This window comes from Saccostrea cucullata, unplaced genomic scaffold (genome assembly GCF_032062105.1).
Source record: "Saccostrea cucullata isolate Sc308-1 unplaced genomic scaffold, CSIRO_AGI_Scuc_v1 ctg31, whole genome shotgun sequence".
Lineage (NCBI taxonomy): Eukaryota > Metazoa > Mollusca > Bivalvia > Ostreida > Ostreidae > Saccostrea > Saccostrea cuccullata.
The window spans coordinates 1,203,051-1,226,087 of NW_026918875.1; the positions used below are offsets into that span (position 1 = coordinate 1,203,051).

At 34.5% G+C, this 23,037-nt stretch overlaps 4 protein-coding genes across 4 annotated transcripts; 2 read left to right on the plus strand and 2 right to left on the minus strand.

Moving 5' to 3' along the window:
• The first annotated feature begins 36 nt into the window (after positions 1 to 36).
• Positions 37 to 4,359, plus strand: LOC134273978 (N-sulphoglucosamine sulphohydrolase-like). Its single transcript, XM_062756207.1, has 7 exons — positions 37 to 144; positions 680 to 812; positions 1,248 to 1,381; positions 2,181 to 2,331; positions 2,509 to 2,750; positions 3,157 to 3,332; positions 3,610 to 4,359. The coding sequence occupies exons 1-7, from the start codon at positions 57 to 59 to the stop codon at positions 4,219 to 4,221; spliced, it is 1,536 nt and encodes a 511-aa protein (XP_062612191.1). The 5' UTR covers positions 37 to 56; the 3' UTR covers positions 4,222 to 4,359.
• A 368-nt stretch (positions 4,360 to 4,727) lies between these two features.
• LOC134273990 (leucine-rich repeat-containing protein 45-like) lies at positions 4,728 to 11,640 on the minus strand. Its single transcript, XM_062756218.1, has 16 exons — positions 11,486 to 11,640; positions 11,158 to 11,309; positions 10,965 to 11,026; positions 10,582 to 10,652; positions 9,725 to 9,903; positions 9,283 to 9,411; positions 9,022 to 9,134; positions 8,678 to 8,736; positions 8,485 to 8,562; positions 8,241 to 8,376; positions 7,679 to 7,868; positions 7,478 to 7,548; positions 7,169 to 7,354; positions 6,600 to 6,773; positions 5,641 to 5,788; positions 4,728 to 5,488 (listed from the first exon to the last, which is right to left on the minus strand). Exons 1-16 carry the CDS (start codon positions 11,569 to 11,571, stop codon positions 5,295 to 5,297), a joined length of 2,028 nt encoding a protein of 675 aa, XP_062612202.1. The 5' UTR covers positions 11,572 to 11,640; the 3' UTR covers positions 4,728 to 5,294.
• Positions 11,641 to 12,982: 1,342 nt separating this feature from the next.
• On the plus strand, positions 12,983 to 15,665 carry LOC134273261 (leucine-rich repeat-containing protein 18-like). Its single transcript, XM_062755452.1, has 4 exons — positions 12,983 to 13,108; positions 14,480 to 14,623; positions 14,981 to 15,148; positions 15,251 to 15,665. Exons 1-4 carry the CDS (start codon positions 13,045 to 13,047, stop codon positions 15,388 to 15,390), a joined length of 516 nt encoding a protein of 171 aa, XP_062611436.1. The 5' UTR covers positions 12,983 to 13,044; the 3' UTR covers positions 15,391 to 15,665.
• Positions 15,666 to 18,826: 3,161 nt separating this feature from the next.
• LOC134273997 (uncharacterized) lies at positions 18,827 to 21,634 on the minus strand. The gene is made up of 4 exons (XM_062756228.1): positions 21,475 to 21,634; positions 21,233 to 21,306; positions 19,710 to 21,138; positions 18,827 to 19,602 (listed from the first exon to the last, which is right to left on the minus strand). Exons 1-4 carry the CDS (start codon positions 21,632 to 21,634, stop codon positions 18,848 to 18,850), a joined length of 2,418 nt encoding a protein of 805 aa, XP_062612212.1. The 3' UTR covers positions 18,827 to 18,847.
• Positions 21,635 to 23,037: the final 1,403 nt, after the last annotated feature.

Genomic DNA, 23,037 nt, shown 5'->3' on the forward strand with positions numbered 1-23,037 from the left:
TTTAAAATGAAAGTAGAATTGTTTTGATTCTGACGAATTTATAACTCCTATAAATCATGGAAAGATTTTATTTAGTTGTCAAGTTCATAATTCTTATATACAATATATTAGACTGTACGTGTAAAAACGTTTTGTTGATAGTCGGTAAGTTATGTAAAAAGATCATGGTACATGAATCTATAGTGTTGCATCACTGTCATCACATGTTGCACACACATATGTCAAAATCACATGAGGAAGGGGTAAGAATGCATTGAATGGGGGAACTTTTTGCCCCCCCCCCCAAGCAATTAAGGTCAGACGACACGTTCCTAAAAAATATATAACTTTTCCTAAGAATTTGTCATTGAAGTTAGTATGCAGGTACTAAAACAATTAAGTTTCTTCACAAAAAATTAGGGTACTTACCAGGCATTTGGACAAGATACCACAGGGTCATATTTCTTATATAACCCTAGTGCGTAATCTTTTGAATGGCATATATCGTATATATGGTACTTATATTTAAAAACATTTTGAAAACAATGTAGAAATATAATCAGAAGAGAATGACAAATACACTGTATGAATATTCTTATATATAATACCTAGAGATACAAAACATAAATTTGAGGAACGTGTCGCCTGACCTCAAAAGGTTAGAGATTTTCTATAATGATGATATATTTTCTTTGAACAGCTGATGATGCTGGTTTTGAGACACAAGTCTACAACAACAGTGTATGTAAAACTCCTCATCTAAACAAGCTCGGATCTCAGAGCCTCATTTTCACTCATGCCTACACTTCAGTCAGCAGCTGCTCACCTAGCAGGTAAAGGATGCAAAGACATACGTAGCTGCAATAATGTAGCCCTCAGTATTACTCTGTATAATTAAGACACTATTTTGTAAGATTATACGTGATGAAAAATAAAATTGATAATGACCTATAGGATATTATATGACAAATGACACAACATGAATTGGGTTGAAATTCATGTCAATGACAGAAAAAATGTAAATATTTGCCCCATCATTATTAATGATCTGACAGTTTGACGTTGACATGATTTAGGTAACTAGTAGCAGAAAAAATGTATATATTTTGTTTTTACCAGATTTCTTTGAAGTTTAGACTATTAGTATAACATGTTTCATTCATTCAAATTCTGTCCGCTGACATAATATGTAATAGAGTTCTAGATCTTTACAGTTGAATCCTAATATTCAGATCACTAGAATATGAGTGTAAGTCTTTTGCTTACAGATCCACTATATTATCTGGACTACCCCAGCACCAGAATGGAATGTATGGACTTCACCAAGATGCCCACCATTTCATGTCATTTGATGGAGTCCGCAGTCTTCCAAACTTATTACGTCAATCAAATATTAAAACAGGTATGAAAAAGAACTACAGTAAACATTTTCTTCTTTTCAAAGTATGTTATACTCTATGTTTACATTTTTTAAAAAAAGGACATATTTACAAAATCTTCACACGGAGAAAAAACTTAAAAATTAAATTTTGGCAAAATTCAAATCCGTCAAAGAAAAAATATGTTAATCACTGAAATATGTCTCCAGACACTGTGGCATTATGTCAAATGCATTTGCTTCTGCATAAAGTGACGTGATTTGCAAATGACGTCATAATAGCCTTCCCCACGCCTGACTGTCGAAGTAAAAATTTAATTCGCAAGTTTAGCATTAGCTGTCGTGTGAACGCTATTTAATTCGCATTAGTTTGATTCGCATTAGTTTACTTCGCATTAATTTACTGCGAATTAAACTCGTCGTGTGAACAGGGCATTAAAAATTAAATTTTAATTTCTAAAGTAAAGCAATTAAAGCTCCCAGCAGTACGTGTGTTTTAAATAAAATTAAGGTTCATAAATCCTCTGCTCACTCATATAAAATGTTCCTTTACCTTTTATGATTTTCCAAAAGAAATGTATTTTATAAAATAAATACAAACAATTATGGCATAGCTTCCGGGGCAAAATTAAACAAAAAATACATTTCAACTTGACATATCATAAAGGAATGATAGACATTTATGTTATTAAGAGTTATCTCTCTTATCAGAGTATCAATGAACCTTAAATATGTGCTATATCAGTTGTTATTCATTTGCCAATGTATTATAACTATTCCAATGTTATGGAAAAACAAATACATAAGTTGTTGCTATTGACAGGAATCATTGGGAAAAAGCATGTTGGACCAAAGTCTGTGTATTCATTTGACTTTGAAGAAACTGAAGAAAACAATTCAATTTTACAAGTTGGAAGAAACATTACACACATCAAACAGCTGGTGAACAAGTTTCTCTCCCTGTATAGAAGCAGGTTGTATTTCTTAGTATTCCATTATAAATAGAATTTTTCTGTAGGTTGATCAGGTCTCCATATTAATTGTGGATGCAGTCAAAAGATTTTTGGTGTACATTTTATGATTATGAAACCATCAATTTGATTATCTTTCGCCAGCATAATTTTATATTTCAGTTACATGTAAATTTTCAGCCCCTTCTTCTTGTACATTGGTTTCCACGACCCACACAGATGTGGACACACCCATCCTCAATATGGAGCCTTCTGTGAGAAGTTTGGGGATAACTCTAGTGCTGAAATGGGCCACATACCTGACTGGAATCCCATTCATTATGATTTTCGTTCCATTAAGGTACCATACTTCATCCCAGACACACCTGCTGCTAGAAAAGATATTGCTGCTCAGTATACCACCATCAGCAGGCTAGATCAAGGTAAAAATCTGAAACAGATGACAGACCCCAGTTAATTGTATACATATTGTAATTGGTACATGTATTACACTTCTTTGTTGTAGAATAAACATAAAAATGCAAAAAGGGGGGTAACTCTTTCCATCAGATATTAAAATTGTTGTACTCTTATGCCTCATGTGAGGCCTTGTGTGAATAAAAAGTTTCAAAAGTTTCAAGACTTTTAACAAGGGCACTGCAATATGGACCACAATCTTGCAAAAGAGCATTCCAAACCTCACTTCTGTTACACACACACAAGGGTAAACTAACCCACCCACAAATACACAGAAGTGCATTACTTTATCCCCTCCAACTTCATCTTGAGGGGATTAGAATGGGTTTATCTTCCAAACTCAGATGTAATGATAACATGTTTCCTTTCCAGGAATAGGCCTAGTTCTAGGAGAGCTGGAGAGACAGGGGCTACTACAGGACACTCTAGTGATTTACACCTCAGATAATGGTGTACCATTCCCCAGTGGTAGAACCAATCTGTATGAGCCAGGGATGTCTGAACCATTTCTCTTGTCCTCTCCCTACCATAAATCTACCTGGGGAAAGGTAAATGAACTTTAGTTTTAACAGTTAAAGATTGATAATCTTTTATTGATTAATGCATAAAAGGCATGCATGATTACGAAAATAAGATTTTTTTGGTCACTCATTTACCAACAACGAGCACAGTATTGGACCATTTTTTTTCCTCTGCTCTGTTTGAGAAAAGAAATACAATGTGAACTAGTCCACTGTAATGCCAGTAATTTGAATAAAATATCTTAGAGCTAGAGGTACCACTACTTGAATAATGGTTTGCAATTCTCCCTTTTTTTTCTTTCAGAGAAGCAGAGCCATGACAAGTTTACTGGATATTGTGCCAACAGTGCTAGATTGGTTCAAAGTGCCATACCCCCAGTACAAACTTTTGCATCATCCTGTACACCTGACTGGGAAATCTCTTCTCCCACTTTTAGATTCTGATAATACAGAATCATGGGATACTGTGTATGCAAGCCACAATTTACATGAAGTTACCATGTATTATCCAATGAGAGTGATTCGAACGAATCAGTATAAACTAATTTATAATTTAAATTTTCGAATGCCATTTCCCATTGATCAAGATTTTTATGTTTCACCAACATTTCAGGATATTCTAAATCGCAGTAAATCAGGAGACCCCACTCATTGGTCAAAATCTTTATACAGCTATTATTATCGTGATGTATGGGAGCTATATGACATCATCAAAGATCCACAAGAAAAAGTGAATCTCTGGGGAGATCCTACACATAAAAAAATCCTGGAAGACTTGAAAAACAAACTGCACCAATGGCAGAATTTAACCTCTGACCCCTGGATCTGTTCCCCAACAGGAGTGCTTGAGGACAAGGGACGGTATCAGAGCAGTCCGCAGTGTTTGCCACTATACAATGGATTAGAACCAGGATAAATCTTTAAAAATCTCAATACACTGAACTGCATAATAGAATTATTTGTAAAGCCTTGTATATTGTGTTATTCAAATGCAAGATTGCTTGCTCATTATGTTTAATATATTTTTAATGTACGGATGTTTTTTTAATACAAGATGTGACTTAAGTAAATGTTTTAAATACTGTTACTTGTATGACTGTTTTTCTTCAATGTTAGCAACAATTTTGGCCCAATATTTTGTTTTGAATTGAAGCAATTATTTCTATTTATAGTCCCCACTTAAAGTGGAATACATCCGAAAAGGATACAGAGATACAGTCAAACTTTGTTATCTCGAACTCAATGGGACTGAGAAAAAACTTCGAGATATCCAAGGATTCGAGATATTGAGGGTAAAAATACTTAAAGAATAAGTGTTTGAGACTTCAAAATCACATCGACATATCCACGGTATTCGACTTATCTGTGTTCGAGATACCAAAGTTCAGCTGTACTTTAAAACAAATAAAAAATACTTGTTGATCATTTTATTAATAATCTATACATACCAATGTAAAAATAATATGAATACATGTATATAAATATATGTTGGATCCTCTCAAATATAAAACCATTCACACACCATCTCCACTCATGCAATACATCGTACACTTAAAATGGTTATCATCGTGAAATGTCTATGCAAACATCAAAAGTGATGTGAAGGAATATTGGTATCACAGCTTTAAGCAAATATTTGATATTAACTGTAAAGATCATAGATTTTGAATAATTAATATCAACTTGTTCTTGCTTAATATCCATATTGGCAAACAAATTTGACAAAAATAATCCTTTTTAGTGCATTCTCCCCTTAAATTCCTGGAATTTTTTATACATAAGGTGAAATATCGGCGATCTACAAATTAATGGCTGGCTTGTATTTTGAGATCAATATTAACAATTTGTTGACAACCGGGAAGCACAGTTCTCTCTAGAATAGCTTTTTGAAGTGCTAGTCAAAAATGGATACTATGTCCGTAAAATCCAGGACTGAAGTGGTCAAGTTTATCACAACCCTCCCTATGACTGAACCCCTCTGCCGAACCCCTAGGCTAGTTTGTCCCCTGACTGGGGGACCTTGCTGACGTAATTCATCACGGCCATCTGTAGGACCTGGGCCCTCTGCATCTCCTCCTCCCTGATGCTGTTCACCTCCGCCTCCCGAGTCTTCAGACGTCTCTTCAGACTCTCTATCTCATTCTCCTTCTCTTCTAAAATTTCCCGATGTCTCAAAAGTTGTTCTGTAAAACAATTAGTTTTCTTTAAATCAGTCTGAAAATTTTAAGCAAGCCTAGGCATTCAATCTCTTTTTTAGCAGACATGTAAACAAGAGAACTCTAGGAATTTTTCTTAACATGCAATTAAAATGTTATGTACTGCACTAAGTTCTTACCTGACATCTTCCTATCAACCTCCCCTAGTTTCTCTCTGAGTTCTGTTTGAAGTTTCCTCTCGGCTTCTAGTTTGTTGACGGTTTGGTTTAGCTCAATTTTAACTTTGCCTACTTCTGACAGGGTGATGCTGTTCTTTTCTGCTAATTGCTGAAATTAAAACAAACACAGAAATAAAATCCGAACTTTGTTTAGAAGAAAATAAGACCAACAGAATTGTCAATTCTCGACTTTTATAATTATATCTATGAGTAGCAGGGGAAAAATAGTCCAAGAAAATTATTGGAAAATATGTACCGTAAATATAAATCTTCATTATAGCATTTTACCAAAGTCCCTACCATAGCATTCACTCTATGAATATTTGTAAATAATTGATATAAACAAGATATACAATGAAGCGCATTGAAATGATAAAATTTTCCATTTGGATGAAATTTTTTGAGCTACATGTATCTTTAGACAGGCCCATTTCTTTAGAAAGGAAAAATCGGTCAAATGATTCAATCAAATACCTGTAGAACAGGTATTCCATATATATAATAGCCAATCAAATTGACGGTCTACATAAACACCGAGTAAGCACATGTTCGACTGATACATGTGTTATGCTAACTCCAATAAACATGATAAAATCATAATTATGTACAAATTTGTTTCAATGTGTGTTTTACAGAAGCAGGGACTCTATATATATATCTCTTTCTTATTTAAAAATCTTCATTTCAGTGTAACTCGTGTTGCTTGTCGCGGAAAGTGGGGTGTCCTAAAACATTACAACAAATATTTCTTTTTCTTTTCTAAAGAAATGGGCGTGTCGTTATGTTATAATTGACGTTCAAAACATGACTCAGAACGTATCATCCAAATGGAAAATTTTACCACTTCAATGCGCTTCATTGTACTAGAAGGTGAGGACATTCATTAATCTTGGAAATTTTCCTTAAATCTGTTTGAATACCTCATTAGATTCCTCCACTCGTTTCTTGGCATTCTCTAGTTCTAACGTAAGTGAACTGATGCGTGACTGAAGCTCACTGATGGTTGAGGACTGTTGATTACATCTGCTCTGTACTTCATCCTTCAGGGCCATGCTGACTCGTAGCTTCTCCTCCATCTGCCTGTACCTGTTTTCCTGAAAAAGCATGTAAGTGTTACACTGGAAAAGAATTCCTAGCTATCTCACATAAATAAATTCACCCACGTGGTGCAGTGTTTGGAGCATCTGCTCCAGAGTTGCGAAGTAAGGAGATAATCCTTGTGTAGCAGGTTCAAATCCAACTGTGGAACATGGAGACTGGTCATTTGGATAAGACAGAGGTCCCATGTCACAGTAGATGCTGGCACGAAAAAGATCCCTCACTGCTCAATGGACCAAATATAGGACATAAATTTGCAGCTATCCACTGGCAAATGGTGGCATCTCCATATAAGTGAAAAATTCTCAAAAGGGACGTTAAACAACATACAAATAAACAAACGACATAAATAAGGTGTTGTGAAAACATAGGGGATCTACAGTAACGTTACCTCATCAGCCTGAATTTTCTGTTTTGCCAGTGATAATTGTTCTTCATGCTGGATTTTCTCAACCATGGTGCTGTTCTTCAGACGACTGATTTCTTCTTCCAGTTCCAGACGAGACATTTCCAGTCGCTGAATTCTCTCCCTTAGAGTGTTCTCTGTCTCCTCACATTCCTGTCTCACTCTCCCGACCTGGAAATTAGTTATAAACATGGATTTTTTAGGTAAACATGGCAGCAGTACCCCAACCCCACCTTACTCTCCAAGCAAGCACATACTGTAAAACAAGATGTCACACTTTTATTTGACTATTACCTCTTTGTGTCTCAACTGCTCTGCTTCTTTCATTTCATCCCTGTGTCGAGTTTTCTCTTGTTGAATTCGATCTTAAACATATGCATGAAATTTTGTTTACAAGAACTCTACTTTAATTTCAGTGAACAAAATGAATATCAATAAATATCTGTCAAGTTTAGATAAAGAAAAAGCAATTTTTTTCTTCCTGGTTGCACTCACCATCAAAATGTGATCCTTTGAGCTTCATTTCTGCCTGTAAGTGTGTGATTTGTTCTTTGAGTTCAAATATCTGTTCTTGCTGCATCCGACATCTTCTATCCAGGTCCTCGGATTTGGTCTCCAGCTGAATATTTTTTTCATGGGCTTCAGATAATTCTTTATACAACTTCGCTTCTAGCTTAGCCCTTTCCTGAAATATTACAAGCAAAGCACTTGTCAACATTCAAGGATTGAGAATTAGCAGTAAATTCTACGTGCAGCATACATTTACATGTATAAGAAATGAGATTTTATAAGTGCAACCCTCTTCTTGACATGATCAGGTTTTAATATATGTTTGATTGCTACCTGTATTAGTTTTAAGAAGTGAAGGATAAATTACAGCATTTAAGGACTGTAATGTCTCACAGTCACTCTTTTAAAACAAATACCTAATTGTAATGATTTACAATGTACATTTATAAACAATATCTGATCAGTTATGTGCAGGGGGAGAGGGGGCTACCTCATGGTCCCTCCTAATCAAAAATGTGCAGGAAGTTGAAGGAATCAGAAAACCTACCTCATGGTCCCTCCTTATCTCCTCCTGGTGCTCCGACACTTTGATCGTCAGCTCCTGTTTTAGTTTGGCTACCAGCATATTCCCATCATTGACTTTCTGTTCTGTGAGGGCAAGTTCAGACTCTGTCATTGCCAATCTGTAAATAAAAAACAGCTCTCATAAAATTTACACTCTAAATATTCTTCTAGATAGTTGATAAGGATCAACACAATAAAAAATGTTTTAAAAAGATTGAGGAAGTTACTTTGCAGCTAAGGAGTTGAATGAAGCTTTTCTTTCTTCAAGTGCATTTTGAAGTTGTTCAACTTTGGTACTGGTAGACCTGGAATATGAAAAAGAAAAATACCTTTAGCATGGTAATCATGCTTAAACAACCAATGCAGATTTTATTCTGAAAAATAACATTACATTACAATCTAAAGACTTTAGCATCATACCTTTTTGATCGCCTCATTAGATCTTCTTGTTTATCTATTGTATCCATTAGTTCACTGATCTGCAGACATAATGTTAATAATTTTAATAAAACTAAGATGGCTATAATAGTGCTCATAAAAGTGTGATTTCTATTTAGAGTTTGAAGAAAGTTCAAGTAGATTTAATGCAGAAATTCAATATATACATGTACATGCAGGTAGTGAAACTAACACTTGCATGAAGAATCTAACAACTTAGTACATGTAGATGAAATACTGATTTGTCTGAAACTGAAATTCGTTGTTTAAAAATTTTCTTTGCAACAACACATGGGACATTATAGAAAAACTTGAGAATTTCTAACCTCTAGTTTCTTCTCATGTTCCAGCTGCTTAACATGTTTGGCCATTACAGTCATTTTGGTTTTGTGGTCATCCTTTAAAAGAGCTCTGTCTTCATTCTGACTAATGGCTAAATCTGAAAATATTTCATAAACATTTCAATGAATGTAACTCATCTTCAGTTATATAAAATTCTCTGATTACTGTTGACTGCAATTTTTCAGAAAATCAGAAAAGAAAGAATTTTTTTCTTTAATCATAATTACAATATAATATATTTTTACCTATGGACTTTAAGATATCTCCCGGAATGTTGTTCCCTGCTAACTCCAAACGACATAATGTCTTGTTTGTCTTCAGCATTTCCAAAATGGCTCTCCCTCCTAGCAAACCAATGCTATTCCATCGTAAATCTGAAATTGTAAATCCATCTAGAGTGCTATAGAAATAAAATTTGAACTTAAGTTTTCGTGAACTGTATGCATATATGAATTACTAAAAAAAAAACATCAATGTATATGGGGACCCAATGTTTCTTGATTTTTTTTTTTATTTGCTAACCTCACCCCAAGAACCTACACCCAACTAAAATAACTTTGGGAACTATTTGTTTCACTGAACTTTCTGTATATATTAATATCCAACTAAACCACGTCCATGGAACCTGTAAAATTTTGGTTGCCCACAAACATCAACCATAACAAATTAGATTCCCTTACTTCCTACCTAGAGCCCGTAATGTATTGTTTCTTTTTAGTGCTGCGGCTAACTCCACAGCTCCGTCATGACTGATCTGGTTATTTCGAAGATCCAGGGCTTGTAAATTGTCGTTGGATCCAACGCCATCACAGAACATGGCAAAGGAGTTATCTAACAATCCAAAGGCATTCCACTCAAGGCATATACTGAAATCAGCCAGGTTATATTAAACTACTTTGAGTTCAGTAAAGCAAAGTGTATGTAGTATTGTTTGTTATGATATTACTAAATATGCATGTACAATATATCCACATACATGTACATGTACATACATTTATATTTTTATGCATGTACAATATATCCACATACATGTACATGTACATCCATTTATATTTTTATGCATGTACAATATATCCACATACATATATTCATATTTTTTAATGTTTAAATTTGCCACAATGAACTGAAAGTGCATTAAACACCAACACTGACAAATCAAGAAAATCAAGAAATCTGAGTATTTTTCTACCTATAGTATAGATTAAACAGATAATTCTGGGAAGTCATTAAAACGAAATGTTTCCAGCATGTGTAAGAAATACCCTTCAGATGATCTATGGATATTTTTCAATTTAAATGATAAAAATAGATTTCTGAAACAGTAAAACATCCTCATGTATATTATTTATCACAGACTGGCTTTCATTTAATGACCGGAGGGAGGAGGGGGGATTATTTTACAATTTTACATTAGAGTAATTCTAAGACAAAAAGCTCTCTTGCACACATTAAGAATTCATTCAGTTTTTTCCCAATATCATAAAGCAAACTTGTCTTCATTTGCTGGATCTGATCTAGGATAGTTAATTGTATTTACAATGTACCTTAGAATTGTGTGGTTGTGTCTCAGCATTTTTCCTATGGCCTCCACTCCACTGCCTCTGATGTTGTTACCCTGTATATATATAATTTTCACATGTGTTCAAATTAAACACATTTTAAAAATTTTACATCCAATGAGATAGAGAACAAGTGTTTAGCCAAATGAACCACAGCTTCATTTTGGAAAACTTTAAGCATGAAATATTTCAAGTTCATAAAGGAATGCAAAGAAGTTCATAGAATGGCATGTTTATTTTTAAAAGGATATATCTGGAGCATATACCATATTTATGTGTAACTCTCCTTTCATCATTTAGATTCACACCTATTATATAATTCAAAAAAACATATAGTCTATGTATTTTCCACTGCAGTCAACGATTACCTTCAAGTCAAGCATTTTGCAATAAGAATTAGTGGTAAGTCCATGGCTCAGACCTTTCACTGCTGCAAAAAGAAAAAAAAAAAGAAATCAAGAAAAAGGAATAAGGAACTGGTCTATTCAGATATTTTACTGGTAAATTCTTTACTTCAATTATATTTAATAAGTATGATTTCTGGACAATATTTATACAAACCATCTTCACTAAGCATACAGTCAGCAAATTTTATCTCCACAAAGGTTCGATCAGTTGCAATAACTTTTCCTAAAACATGACATGTTTTGGGGGATAGGCTGTTGGTTGATAAATTGAGCACTGTTTTGCCACGCTTGGGTGTAGATTCAAAACTGAAAGAAAGAATTTATACAAAGAATTGCAACTAAAATGAGCTTGAGGGTAATTCATTATGGAATTTTCAGTTTTTATATTAAGTTTGACAACAGTTTTGTCTAGTCTTCATAATTCATTGCTTCCAAAAAAAGTGTCAAAATTGCTGGGGGTTTCAATTTTTGAATATCATTACCTTTTTAAATAACTGAGGACACATTCCTGTGGCTCTACATGGTTGTCTTTGCACAGTCTTATGTAAGTGTACCGAAACTCCTCCATCACAGTGACTTTTTAATGTACATGTAAGACCATTTAATACCTATCTGAAAAAGAAAGCAGTGTATAATTCAAATTGGGAATCATTTTGTTTCTTGGAAATTAGGATTTTCAGGAAGAAATACACCACTCCTATTATGTGAGAAACATGAAATGGTCCAATATTTCTATCACATCATGGCTAAGACTGCGAAATATAATCTTTGCTACCCAAGGGTTTCTGATACGCTACTCTCCTCATAAGCCCTTGGCATACGGTGTTGAAAAATCAGCGATAGTTTTTGTGAATGACGATATCTGCTTCTGGGACATATTTTGACTTTTTACTCTCAGGAATGAAAAACGCAAGAATTAAACAATGATCAAATGCCATTCTATGAATAGATATGGTGTCATCAAAATTCTTAAGATATGTGCAAAATAAGAATGAATTTAGAATCTATATTGAAGATGTAGATTTGCACATTAAATAACAATTGAAGAATCAATACCTTCTTGTTAATTACTCTTTTAAAACTTTCATGATTTTGAATAATATATATTTCTGTTGATGATACACTTTGTGCATACATGTACTTTTTCACACGTGAGATCATGTGATTAAAACAATTCCGTCTTTTCATGGCACTGTGTCTGTATTCCAAGGGATTAAGAGGAGAGTGGTGTATGAAAAACCCTTGGCTAGCAAAATGGTGAAATACTGCCAGGGCATCTATCTTCACTAACGGTCTAAAATTAGTACAATATGTCATGTCAATTTTACTTCTCCCCAACAGTCGGACAATATGGGCTCAAAAAATCTTATTTTTCTCCACATTCTCTCTCTCTTTACAATTTACCTGCGATGTTGATATTTATTTCGTGGTTTAGAATTATCTATCGCTGTTTTTATTTTTTACTTAAGCAATATGTAGTATAAATTTTATCACTAAATATATATTGTATACGATCGTATAAATAACACAAAAATGTGTTGAGACATGTCCCAGTTTCAAATCTTGTGTCTGATTGTAGCAAGATAAGCTAAATTCAATGTTTTTCCTTTGAATTAAATAGGAAAACTGGTCAATATTCCTCTTGTATCAACCCATTATTTTCACAAAATTCTGTACTACCTTAACTTACTTTTTAAAATCATAAACACGACAACAGAATGATCAATTCCTCCATTTTTAAACATTCGAGTTGCCGCGAGTCTTTTTGTTGTTTTCATTTCAGAAGAGTTTCTTCTGTAGTCCAAGCCCGATCCATTATATGGCAAATAAAAACTTACTTTGTGCCATCTATCTAAAAATAAAGGCTTTTTTCATTTAGAATAAAATTAAATATTAGTAGTTTGTTAAAAAGAAGCAGATATTATCGAAAAATACTAACCTTCTTTTAAAGGATCGGGATCGTAATGCATATTGAATACCTTTCCCAGGGGTTCCCCAAAGGTAAAAATTACTCGGGGTAGATCGTGGCCCGAGTATCATTATGGCGAGTGGGACCGCCTTAGTGGCCAGAAGGCTCCGTGAGGCACAGGAATCGCAATCTCTTGGTATGATATTTGTTGTGTGTAAAATTTAAACACTTATGAAAACGAGATATTTTTTGACTACCTTCTTATGATGATGTATATTTTCAAACAATTGACATTTTCATTCATTTAGTTTTTTTTATGTGTCAAAGTTGTAAGGAAGATTTATTTGATGTGTGTGTTTTTAATTTCCGAGTATTAAGTCACAGAGGTTTCATTTAAAAAAAATGCAGATTTCTTTCCCCTTTTTGTGCCCCATAATTTGAATCTAGTCTTCACATTCAATCAATGTGGATTGAACTCGATGCACAAGTCATGTAAAACACTTACATAATTTAAATATTATATCTGACTTATACGAAATCTGTAAAATCAACACAGATTTTTTTTTTAAAGTAAATCAACGTGGTGTTAATGATATATGGTGTCAGTACGAATTTTGTTGACTTTTACGGTTTCACTAAATATTTAGCTGTATGATTGACCAATGTGACACTTTATAGAAAACTCATAAAAATAACATATGTTACCGGTAAAAATTCTACTATGCAAGTTACCACCTCACCCCCCCCCCCCCTTCCAAGAAAAAAAATTCTTCCAGTTTTTTTGTCCAATGGAATCCTGAGGGTGCGTATCTTACAGACACTTCAAATAAGACTTACAATGTATATTTAGCAGACATAAACAATCAGGAGGATAAAATGTTTCCACGGACACCCCCCCCCCAAAAAAAAGTTTAAAACTCCCATTTCTCGAGTTTGCAAGCTTTTTCCTGATGGAAAAAAGTGTTTGTCTAGCGCATGACAATGGTCACATTTTTATTTAAAATACTAATAAAAAGAACATTTTTCATGAAGTTCCTGGACGACAAAATAAAAGTTATGATTTATCATGTGCAATGATTTGGAGACAAAATGTGTTTCAATGAATTTTTTCAATTGTCAATCTACCGTTTCCGAAAACACAAGATAAAATTTGCCATTGACCATACATGGCACATTTTTTTAAGGTACAAAGATGGGTTGCCTCCCTTTCCTCGTTAGAGCTGCATGTTGTTTTTGACATATGCTATGGTTTTCTTAAATCGTGTGTAATTTTTTTTTTCATAGTTATATGCATTGAAATTTGGCAAGGGCTCCTACCAGAGGCGGATCTGAAGGGGCAGGACACCATTTAAAAACAAACAATTAAAAATGTATCAATGTTTAAAGTCTATAATAAAGGCTCATGGACAAGTTTTATGAGTTTCTCTTTGCATTTTACCTTTTAGATAAGAAAGAACAAGTCCCACCCCACCTACTCTAGAGATTTTGAATCCACCCCTGCCAACAACATGATGCCACTGGCATTGTTTATGAACGAGTTATTCTATGCATGTTTTTTTCCCTGTAGATTTATCTGGATGTGACTTGACTAAAATCCCAGATGCTGTGTACATGATGCTAAAGTCGGTATCCGTAAACAAATGCACTATGGCCAGCAACATGCTCACAAAGATTCCTCCAAAGTTCCCAACAAATTTCACAAGTTTAACAGGTTTTGTATTATACATCTTCAATTCTACACATTCTGTAAATTTACTCAATTTTTTCATAGGCGTCGGAAACGGGGGGGGGGGGCTTAGCCTCTCACTTTTTTTTTTAAAGATAGACATATAATATGAACATTGGAAATTGGGGCTTACCTTTTTTTCGTTGGTTTACACACCCCCCCCCCCACCCCCCACTTTTAATTTGCTTCCGACGCCTATGATTTTTTAAATGATAACTTGAGTTACCCTTAAAAAATTGTTTAAAAATCACGGGGAACTGAAAAGAAAAGTAGGAAGATGGTTATATATTGTATTTGTTGCAATGTCTTCTTATTGATTTGTTTTTATCCTGAAAATTTTAGAGCTGGATCTAAGTAAAAACAGATTGAGCCAATTCCCGCCAGATATGCACATTATGCAAAACATCCGGGTCTTGAACCTTTCCAGCAATGACCTGGCAGACGTTCCTCATTTCGTGTACTCACTGTCCAATCTTCAAGAGCTATTTCTACATGACAACTGCATAATGTGTGCGTATAGTGCAATTTTATGTGTAGATGTCCTTGCTTTATTTTTTTCCACAACCGACACCTTCTATAATTCGTCTTTTCTTTTTCTTTTTCTTTTTTTAGCTATTGATGTGAGTCGGTTAGAAGACATTGAGGGTTTGAGAAATGTTAACTTACAAAATAATCCTATTTCTGACGACCTGAAATCACAGCTACAGTCCTGTGCTTTTACAGTGATGCTTGGCAACCATATTACGTCCTAGCGACACCTAGCTACATACGCCTTTAATGTACGATTGAGAAATGACATTTTGGTGAATGTTGTGAAAATGAGGATTGGATCTTGAACTTTTGTTAAAAAAATATACACAAAATATGTCCCTTTTTCATTTAAATGTGCATTTATACATGTATATATTCTTCTGTGTGTCATATTTATAATTTAATTCCGAAACTGTTTATCATTTGAGAAGTATTAACTAATTGTATACTGCATATTTCATGTTTTATATGGATTGTTTATCTTAATTATTGTTGGCTTATTATTGTGCAATAATCTTTAACAAAATTTAGAATAAAGTTTAATTTTCTAATTTACATGTACCCTAGCATGATATGCTTCGTATATCTTTTCTTTCCAACTCCTTGAAGTTAACAAGCACACACCCATTCACCCTCCGAACCACCCCCACAACACATACACATCCTCCCTGATCCCTCCAAAATTCCCCCCCCCCCCCCCTTAAATGACACACACCTCCCTAAAGATAGACATAATATAATATATATATAATGAAATAAAGGAATAACTGTCTTATTTTTCGATTTCATGATGTGATCAATCGATTGGCTTGCGTGATAATTGCATAAACACCATAAAATTATCACGCAAGCCAATCGATTGATCATCGTCATGAAATTGAAAAATAAGACAGTTATTCCTTATATTTACATGCTTTTGATTCCGTCAGTCCACATATTTCAAGTCCTGCTTCCGTCTAGCTATTTGTCCCGCCCTGCACGTGATTTTTTTTAACCGCGCTTTTCGATGAACTAATACATTGATGGGGAAATAAAGTACATTTACAATTTGTAATTTTATCTTGGACAAAGACATTGGAAATGTAAATATTAATATTTTATAGAACTTTTTTCAGTAATTGAAAGAAAAAAACTACATTATTGCGACGAATTCTCGCATGCTAATCAATACGTAGCACCGACACATGATGAGATGATATATTGGATGTAACAGAAAGATAATGAACATAAATCAAACTTAAAAATCCATTGAAGCAATACAAATTGGAGCCGTCAAAAACATCAGAGGTGGGATCAGGTACCATGAAGGAGTAAGCATCCCCTATTAACAGGTCACGTCTGTCATGATCTGGCAAAGGAAAAAAAGTAGACATTATTTGTGAAAATAATGGCCTTACAATTTTAATGAAAAGTGTCGCTCAACATAAGACTTAGTGATATAGATTGTACTTGCTGACAAGGTCATTGCATCGACCACAGAATTTGGTAAATGTAGACTTTAAACAAGACTGTCGATATTCTTGTTTCATTAACTTATTATATAATCAAAAGCTAGCATTGTTTTAGAAATTTATCGTTCGTTATATGCATTTTTCTAGTATAAGTGAAAAAGATATATTGATTTTTTATATGATATAAAATGGTGATATTATTATTCGCTTAATATGACAATAAATAATATTTTCAATGACTCAGCGAATACTTACCGAGGTCCTTGTTTTCAAACGATTAATTTTTTTTTTTTGTAGACGAAGGCTTCCTAGATGATTGGTAATGGATAACAGAATACCTAACATTGCAAATGTTTTATTTCAATGGAGCATGTTTGATAACAATGTAGGTAATACATGTACTTCAGAAATGTCTACAATTGGATTTATAATTTGTACTCTTGTACTCCGTGCATGTGGTAATATGAATGAGATTTTATCAACTTTGATTTGGAAGCACACCATGTACTTAAATTTATGCCAAATATGGGGACTGTTTCCTAACAGAGTTAAAAACTTAATGAAATTAATCAGTCATAGTCGACAGGTTGATGTATACATTGACAAAAAAATTACAAAGCAAGCAAACAAAATAGGTTAACATAATCCGTTGAACTTAATACGTACGGACGAAACTCGAGTCTGCATATTAGAATCATCAAGATTGAATTGTTGCTTTGCACGATTTGATTGAAATTTTATAAAATTAGAGTAGGAATTAAGTACTCCAATAAATAGTAGGAATTAAACAAGTTAATTTGGTACAGAATGGAAATGGCAACTGTGTACTTTACAACTGTCTGGAAATTTTTTCAAGGAAACTTTTTTTGTAATTCATACAGTTCAAATAATGATGCAGAGCATGATTTTTTTCTAACAAATTCAACAGATACATCCAAAAATACATGTAGCTCAAAGCTCTTCAATATGTTTGTTTTTTTTTTATTTATTTACCCTACCTTAAATAAATATTGTCTTTACCTTTACATATTTACATAATTTCCTCAACATTTTCTTTCTTTACTCAGTTGTATAAATTTATTTAAAGTATATGTGCTTTAAATTTAACAAAAGTACATGTACAACAGTGCAATCAAACTTTATTCTCATAAATTCACGCACAGAATTTGCATAAATGTACTGAAACAAACTTACAAAATTTATTCGCTTTAAAAAAATGCAATGCATGACCTAATATAGACCTAAGAGAAATATTTATAACTTATTTCTTTCTTCAGCATGATGTCACTGCATACAATCCTATCTTATATGAACTTTTTTACACTAGTTCACTAAAGGTATGATTATCAACCCCCAGAATAAACCAAGACCACTGGAACAGACCAGACGCTAATTTAAAATGCGTCTTTCGGTATGTTTTAGGTCATCCATTACCCTATATCTTAGGCGGAATGGTGCATATGATAACATATTATAACATATAAGTAACATCTACTTTGACAAAACAACACGAAGTATGTGAAGTTTTATGTATCTTGTTTTAAGAGAGATGTATACGCTCTGTAAAACACAAATTTGGCTAAATTTACAGAATAAAAATTGTCAAGATTTTAACATTGGCTATTATATTTATGGAAAACCTGTTCTACAGAAAAGCTTTTTAAAAACATTTTTTGACAATTATCCGCTATGTTTCATAGTTTTAAACATTTAAAAAAACTCGTATTTTTTAGGACACCCCACTTTCCGCGGAATTTTACCAAAAATTTTTTAGAGCTATATATATGTAAAACACACATTGAAACGAATCTGTGCATAATTATGATTTTATCATGCAAAAACAAAAACAACTCGGTGTTTATGTAACAATTTGATACGTGGAAATAAAGCATTTTTCTTTAAAGAAAGGGCAACTGATGGCTGACATAATCTTAACTTTTTACAACACAATTTTACAGAGTTAACATGTATATGAGTGTGCCAGAATAAAAATTGCAAGATTTTAACAATAACTACTCAGAAACGCTTTTTAAAAACACTGCAAACAGTACAGATATTTGTATATTTTAGCGATATATGAACAATACAAAAACAAATATAATGCAACATATATGTGAATAAAGAATTTCAGTTTGCATGCCTTTTCAGGTTCAACAATATACTGAATTGGCTGTGCAAGGTCAACAATATATTAAGGTGGGAAACATCCAGAGCATTCGAAAGTCATTTACAGATCATCCTCATCGGATGCGTTCTTTTCCCCTTTCTTATCGTCAGAATTTTTCTCTGACCCGCAAGTTGTCAATAATTTTTCGATGACACTTGATGAAGCAGTATCGTCCAGGAAAGAGGCATCGTCGTTTTCTTTCGATGAAACATTGTGCAAGTCGCTTTCAGAGTGTTTCGTTTGCGCATAATCATCGTTTGATTTTCTCCAGTTTTCTTCATCCTCATCTTTTGTTTCGTCATCACTATCATGAATTTGCCACTTGTCGGAACTTTCCTCTTTGTTCTCTTTTGCCTTCTCTGATTGGCAGATACCAGTGTGCATTACCTTCTCATTTTCTATTGAATATGCACCGAAACACTCTCTTTTCTCAGACACCTCACTTTCTTTTTCCTGTTGCGTTTTACCTTCGTTGACTCCTTTTTCTTCCTTAGCTTCGTCATTTTTTCCACAACGATCTTTCTCAATGTCCAAACCTTGACTTGGTGAACTTCTATCGAGAACAAAATCTCTGGCAGAAAAATCGTACTGTTGACTTCTTTTGCAGTATCGTTCAACAGCAGCTTTGTATGCTTGGTCCTCATCAAGGTCCATCAAGGATCTAAACACCACAACACTTGAGCATGCGCTGTCCTGGTCATTGCTCACAAGAAAAACCTCTTTTAGATGTTTCGATGGATTGGTGCCGTGGGTAAACAGCAATATGGCATCATGGAATGACTGTACGCAAACATCCAAAGGAGCAGCAAAATAACCTTTAAAAAAGAAAAAGGTACAGGTGAACATGTATTATTTTATGATTGAAAAGATAGCAAAGAACATGATATAATTACAGTGCTTCTGTACAAAACAAGCGTCTTACCAGCACCGATAATCGGCATTGACAAACTGCTGAGCCAGATTTTATCAGCATACTGAAAGCAGTTAAGGTAGGTACAGGTCAACAGATGACAAGACTGTTCTGGACTGTCTTCTCTCCAAGAGGGAACAGCAGCGTGTAGAATGTAAGTGACCTTGGGGTCAAGGTTACCACCAGCACATGTATGTATAACGTCACCAAATAGCAGGTTACCATTTTTAGCAACGTAATCGGCACATTCTTGTTTCATTTTCCTGTCAGCATTCCTAGCTATCACAGCAGATATTCCATAAAGTGTTGATAAATCTGTACTGGCTGGACTGACAATTGCGTCCGACTTTTGTGTGAGAATATCACCCATAATTAGCTTCACGATGACTCCACCTATGGGTGTTTCGTGCTCCAAGGCCAGCTCAGGAAAGTCGGACTGACAGAGAGACATGCCCATCTGAAAGTTTCTGTTCGGTGGTGGGAAGGCGGTGTGAAGATTTCGAGAGGGTGGTGGCGGAATCGGTGGTGGTGGTGGTCTGTACCTCCTTTCTTCGCCTCTAACCGAGAATTCCTCTGGAACTCGTCGTCTGCCTTTGATGTCGTCATCGCTGTCCGAGTCACTATCGTAGTTTTTGAAGACTTGGGGTGTTTTCTTATTTACTGATGGTGCAAATAACGACTGACTAGGAGTAGGTCTGCTTTGTAAAAGAGACGATGCATTGAACGGAATTCCGTGCTTCTCATTATCTGTTAAGTTCTGGAGTTTTGCTTTGGGTTTCGTCTTGTCTGCAATTTTATCAGTAATATCAGGCTTGCGCGACTCAGACGTTGATTTTGATGCAGATCTTGGGTCGCTTGAGGAAACCCTGCAGTCTGACATCCTTAAAGGCGAATCCATTTTCCCTAAAACCTGTGAGTTAAACTTGACATTTGATGTCTGGGGGTACATTTCTGAACTTGATATATTGCTGCGAAAAGTTTCTCTGTCATGGTCATTGGATTTCTTTGTCTTCTTGGAAACTGTTGAAAGGTCTCTTGGTGTTGGACTGTGACGGCGATCCATGTCTGTTCTATTCTGCTTACTTTCGTAAGTCATACGAGGGGAATACGATATGTCATCCTCCGAAGATTCCGACTCTTCGCTATTCACCATTGGCGAAGATCTTCTGCCCTCGGTCTTACTTTTCCCCTCAGTTGCTCCGTTCGTTGATCCATTTGTCATTTTTTTCTTGCTTTCCTGATCTTTTTGCCATGCGTCCATGATGAAATTTTTCGTCCATTCGATTTGGAAAGGATTCCCTACAATTCTGTACGTCATAAATTTTGGGTCGAACACCACTTCAACATCACTGTCTTTCTCAAGGCTTTTCATCAGCGGGGGGTTCTCATCCAGCAGCTGTGTAATGGCTTGTTCCAGGAAGACAGAGACGTTTGCGAAAAGCTTTCAAAAAATTATATAAAATTTGATTAGTTTGTAAAATTTTTACAAAATGGCTACCACACTATTCGAAATGTAGATGTAATTGAAAAGATACCTGTATTGGAAGTTTACTCAATACCAATTTATTGCCACCTATGGAGTGATTCTTGTCAAAAGCATGTTGGTATCCTGTTGGAGATAAGACAGTATAAGTGAACAGATGTAAACAAAATACTAAAGTATATCAGTCAGATTGAAAAAAAAAAAAGTTAATCCTTAAAAAAAAATTTAAAAAAAAAGCATAACTCCAGTAAAAAAAAAAATTGAGATAGATTTTTGCGTTGATTCATGGCATACCATCATTTGTAAAAACAACAACAGCATCATTGTTCTGGAGAGGGTAGTAAATGTCCTCAATTTCTGTTCCTCCATTTTCGGATTTTTCAAAATAGTCGTAGATGTCTCTAGGATTGGTCCCTGAAGGGACTCCGTGAACTCGGAAACCTTTTATGTCCATCTGAGTTCTGAAATGGCATAAACACAATTTGGATTTTATGCCAAAATATAGAATTTACACAAACGATGTTGCAGTGCAATATCCTGAAGTAATTTTGAACCATGCATGTATCAAGGTCACATTTCATGTACTAGTATATCCTTCTAGATATAAGAATCGTGAACATGCGTTTACCCAGTTGCAAACGTTTGGGAAATATGACCATATTTCTTTAGTTTGTTGTTTAACGTCCCTCTCGAGAATTTTTCACTTATACAGAGACGCCACCACTTGCCGATGGAGGGCTACAAATTTTGAACTATACTTGGCACTCATGGCCATTGAGCAGTAAGGGATCTTTTTCGTGTCAGCACCTACTGCGACACGGGACCTCGCTTTATATTGTCTCATCCTAAGGACCGGTCTCCACGTCCCACAGTGGGATTCGAACTCGTGATGTAAGGATCAACTCCTTACCCCGAGCAGATGCTCTTACCACTGTGCCACTCGGGCTACCCATAATTTTTTTTTTTTATTTTCAATATCGTAGGATATTAATAGCAAAATTTCTCCATTCGAACGTTATGGAAAAAATATGGCCATTTGCATACCCTTTAAAGGCAGAGATTTTTTTTACCGGGTGGTAAATTCCGGGCAAACTAACAATTTAACTTTATGACAAACCTGATGACTCCAACACGACATAAAAGCCATCACAGATTATGGCACATTTGTTTCTATATGCTTTTCTATGGAACGCCATAGCTGCCTTGTGTGGTTATTTTATATGAAGATGGTGCTCTATTATATTATGATATGCTTATTTTATATGAAGATGTATTATATTACGCTGTGCTTACTAGTATTTTATATGAAGATGGTGCTCTATTATATTATGCTGTGGTTATTTCATATGAAGATGGTGCTCTATTATATGTATTATACTGTGGTTATTTCATATGAAGATGGTGCTCTATTATATTATGCTGTGGTTATTTTATATGAAGATGGTGCTCTATTATATTATGCTGTGGTTATTTTATATGAAGATGATGCTCTATTATATTATGCTGTGGTTATATTATATGAAGGTGGTCATATTTAATACGCCATTGCTAGTTCCTGCTCTTTTTTCCATAGGGGCTTTGTTTAAGTCAGTATGGTGTATTTTGTGTATTATGTTTTTTTCCCCAAGCTGTGTCTGAATAAATTCGGTAAAATACCGTAATAAAAATTAGTACTTTTAAAAATGTCATATTATTGTCTTTATAAAAAAGAAATGAAGTTAGGACAGTTGCAATCTTCGATATTACGGGGTGCCCGGCTCGGTTCACTCTTAATTCTAAACAATATCTACACTTTTCCTACCAGTTTCGGACAGAGTTTCCCGTGAAATCTACATTTAAAAATGATTAAATAACGCC

Excerpts from the sequence above, each read along its gene's own strand:
- LOC134273978 (XM_062756207.1), top strand. The coding sequence starts at position 57 with ATGGAAAGATTTTATTTAGTTGTCAAGTTCATAATTCTTATATACAAT. Across the intron at positions 813-1,247 it reads AGCAGCTGCTCACCTAGCAG|ATCCACTATATTATCTGGAC; the intron begins GTAAAGGATGCA and ends TTTTGCTTACAG. Across the intron at positions 2,332-2,508 it reads CTCTCCCTGTATAGAAGCAG|CCCCTTCTTCTTGTACATTG; the intron begins GTTGTATTTCTT and ends GTAAATTTTCAG.
- LOC134273990 (XM_062756218.1), bottom strand. The coding sequence starts at position 11,571 with ATGGAGGAGTTTCGGTACACTTACATAAGACTGTGCAAAGACAACCAT. Across the intron at positions 11,027-11,157 it reads CTGTATGCTTAGTGAAGATG|CAGTGAAAGGTCTGAGCCAT; the intron begins GTTTGTATAAAT and ends TTCTTTTTGCAG. Across the intron at positions 6,774-7,168 it reads AGAAAATTCAGGCTGATGAG|GAAAACAGGTACAGGCAGAT; the intron begins GTAACGTTACTG and ends ATGCTTTTTCAG.
- LOC134273261 (XM_062755452.1), top strand. The coding sequence starts at position 13,045 with ATGGCGAGTGGGACCGCCTTAGTGGCCAGAAGGCTCCGTGAGGCACAG. Across the intron at positions 14,624-14,980 it reads AAATTTCACAAGTTTAACAG|AGCTGGATCTAAGTAAAAAC; the intron begins GTTTTGTATTAT and ends TGAAAATTTTAG. Across the intron at positions 15,149-15,250 it reads ACATGACAACTGCATAATGT|CTATTGATGTGAGTCGGTTA; the intron begins GTGCGTATAGTG and ends TTCTTTTTTTAG.
- LOC134273997 (XM_062756228.1), bottom strand. The coding sequence starts at position 21,634 with ATGGACATAAAAGGTTTCCGAGTTCACGGAGTCCCTTCAGGGACCAAT. Across the intron at positions 21,307-21,474 it reads TGTTGTTTTTACAAATGATG|GATACCAACATGCTTTTGAC; the intron begins GTATGCCATGAA and ends TATCTCCAACAG. Across the intron at positions 19,603-19,709 it reads AATGCCGATTATCGGTGCTG|GTTATTTTGCTGCTCCTTTG; the intron begins GTAAGACGCTTG and ends TCTTTTTTAAAG.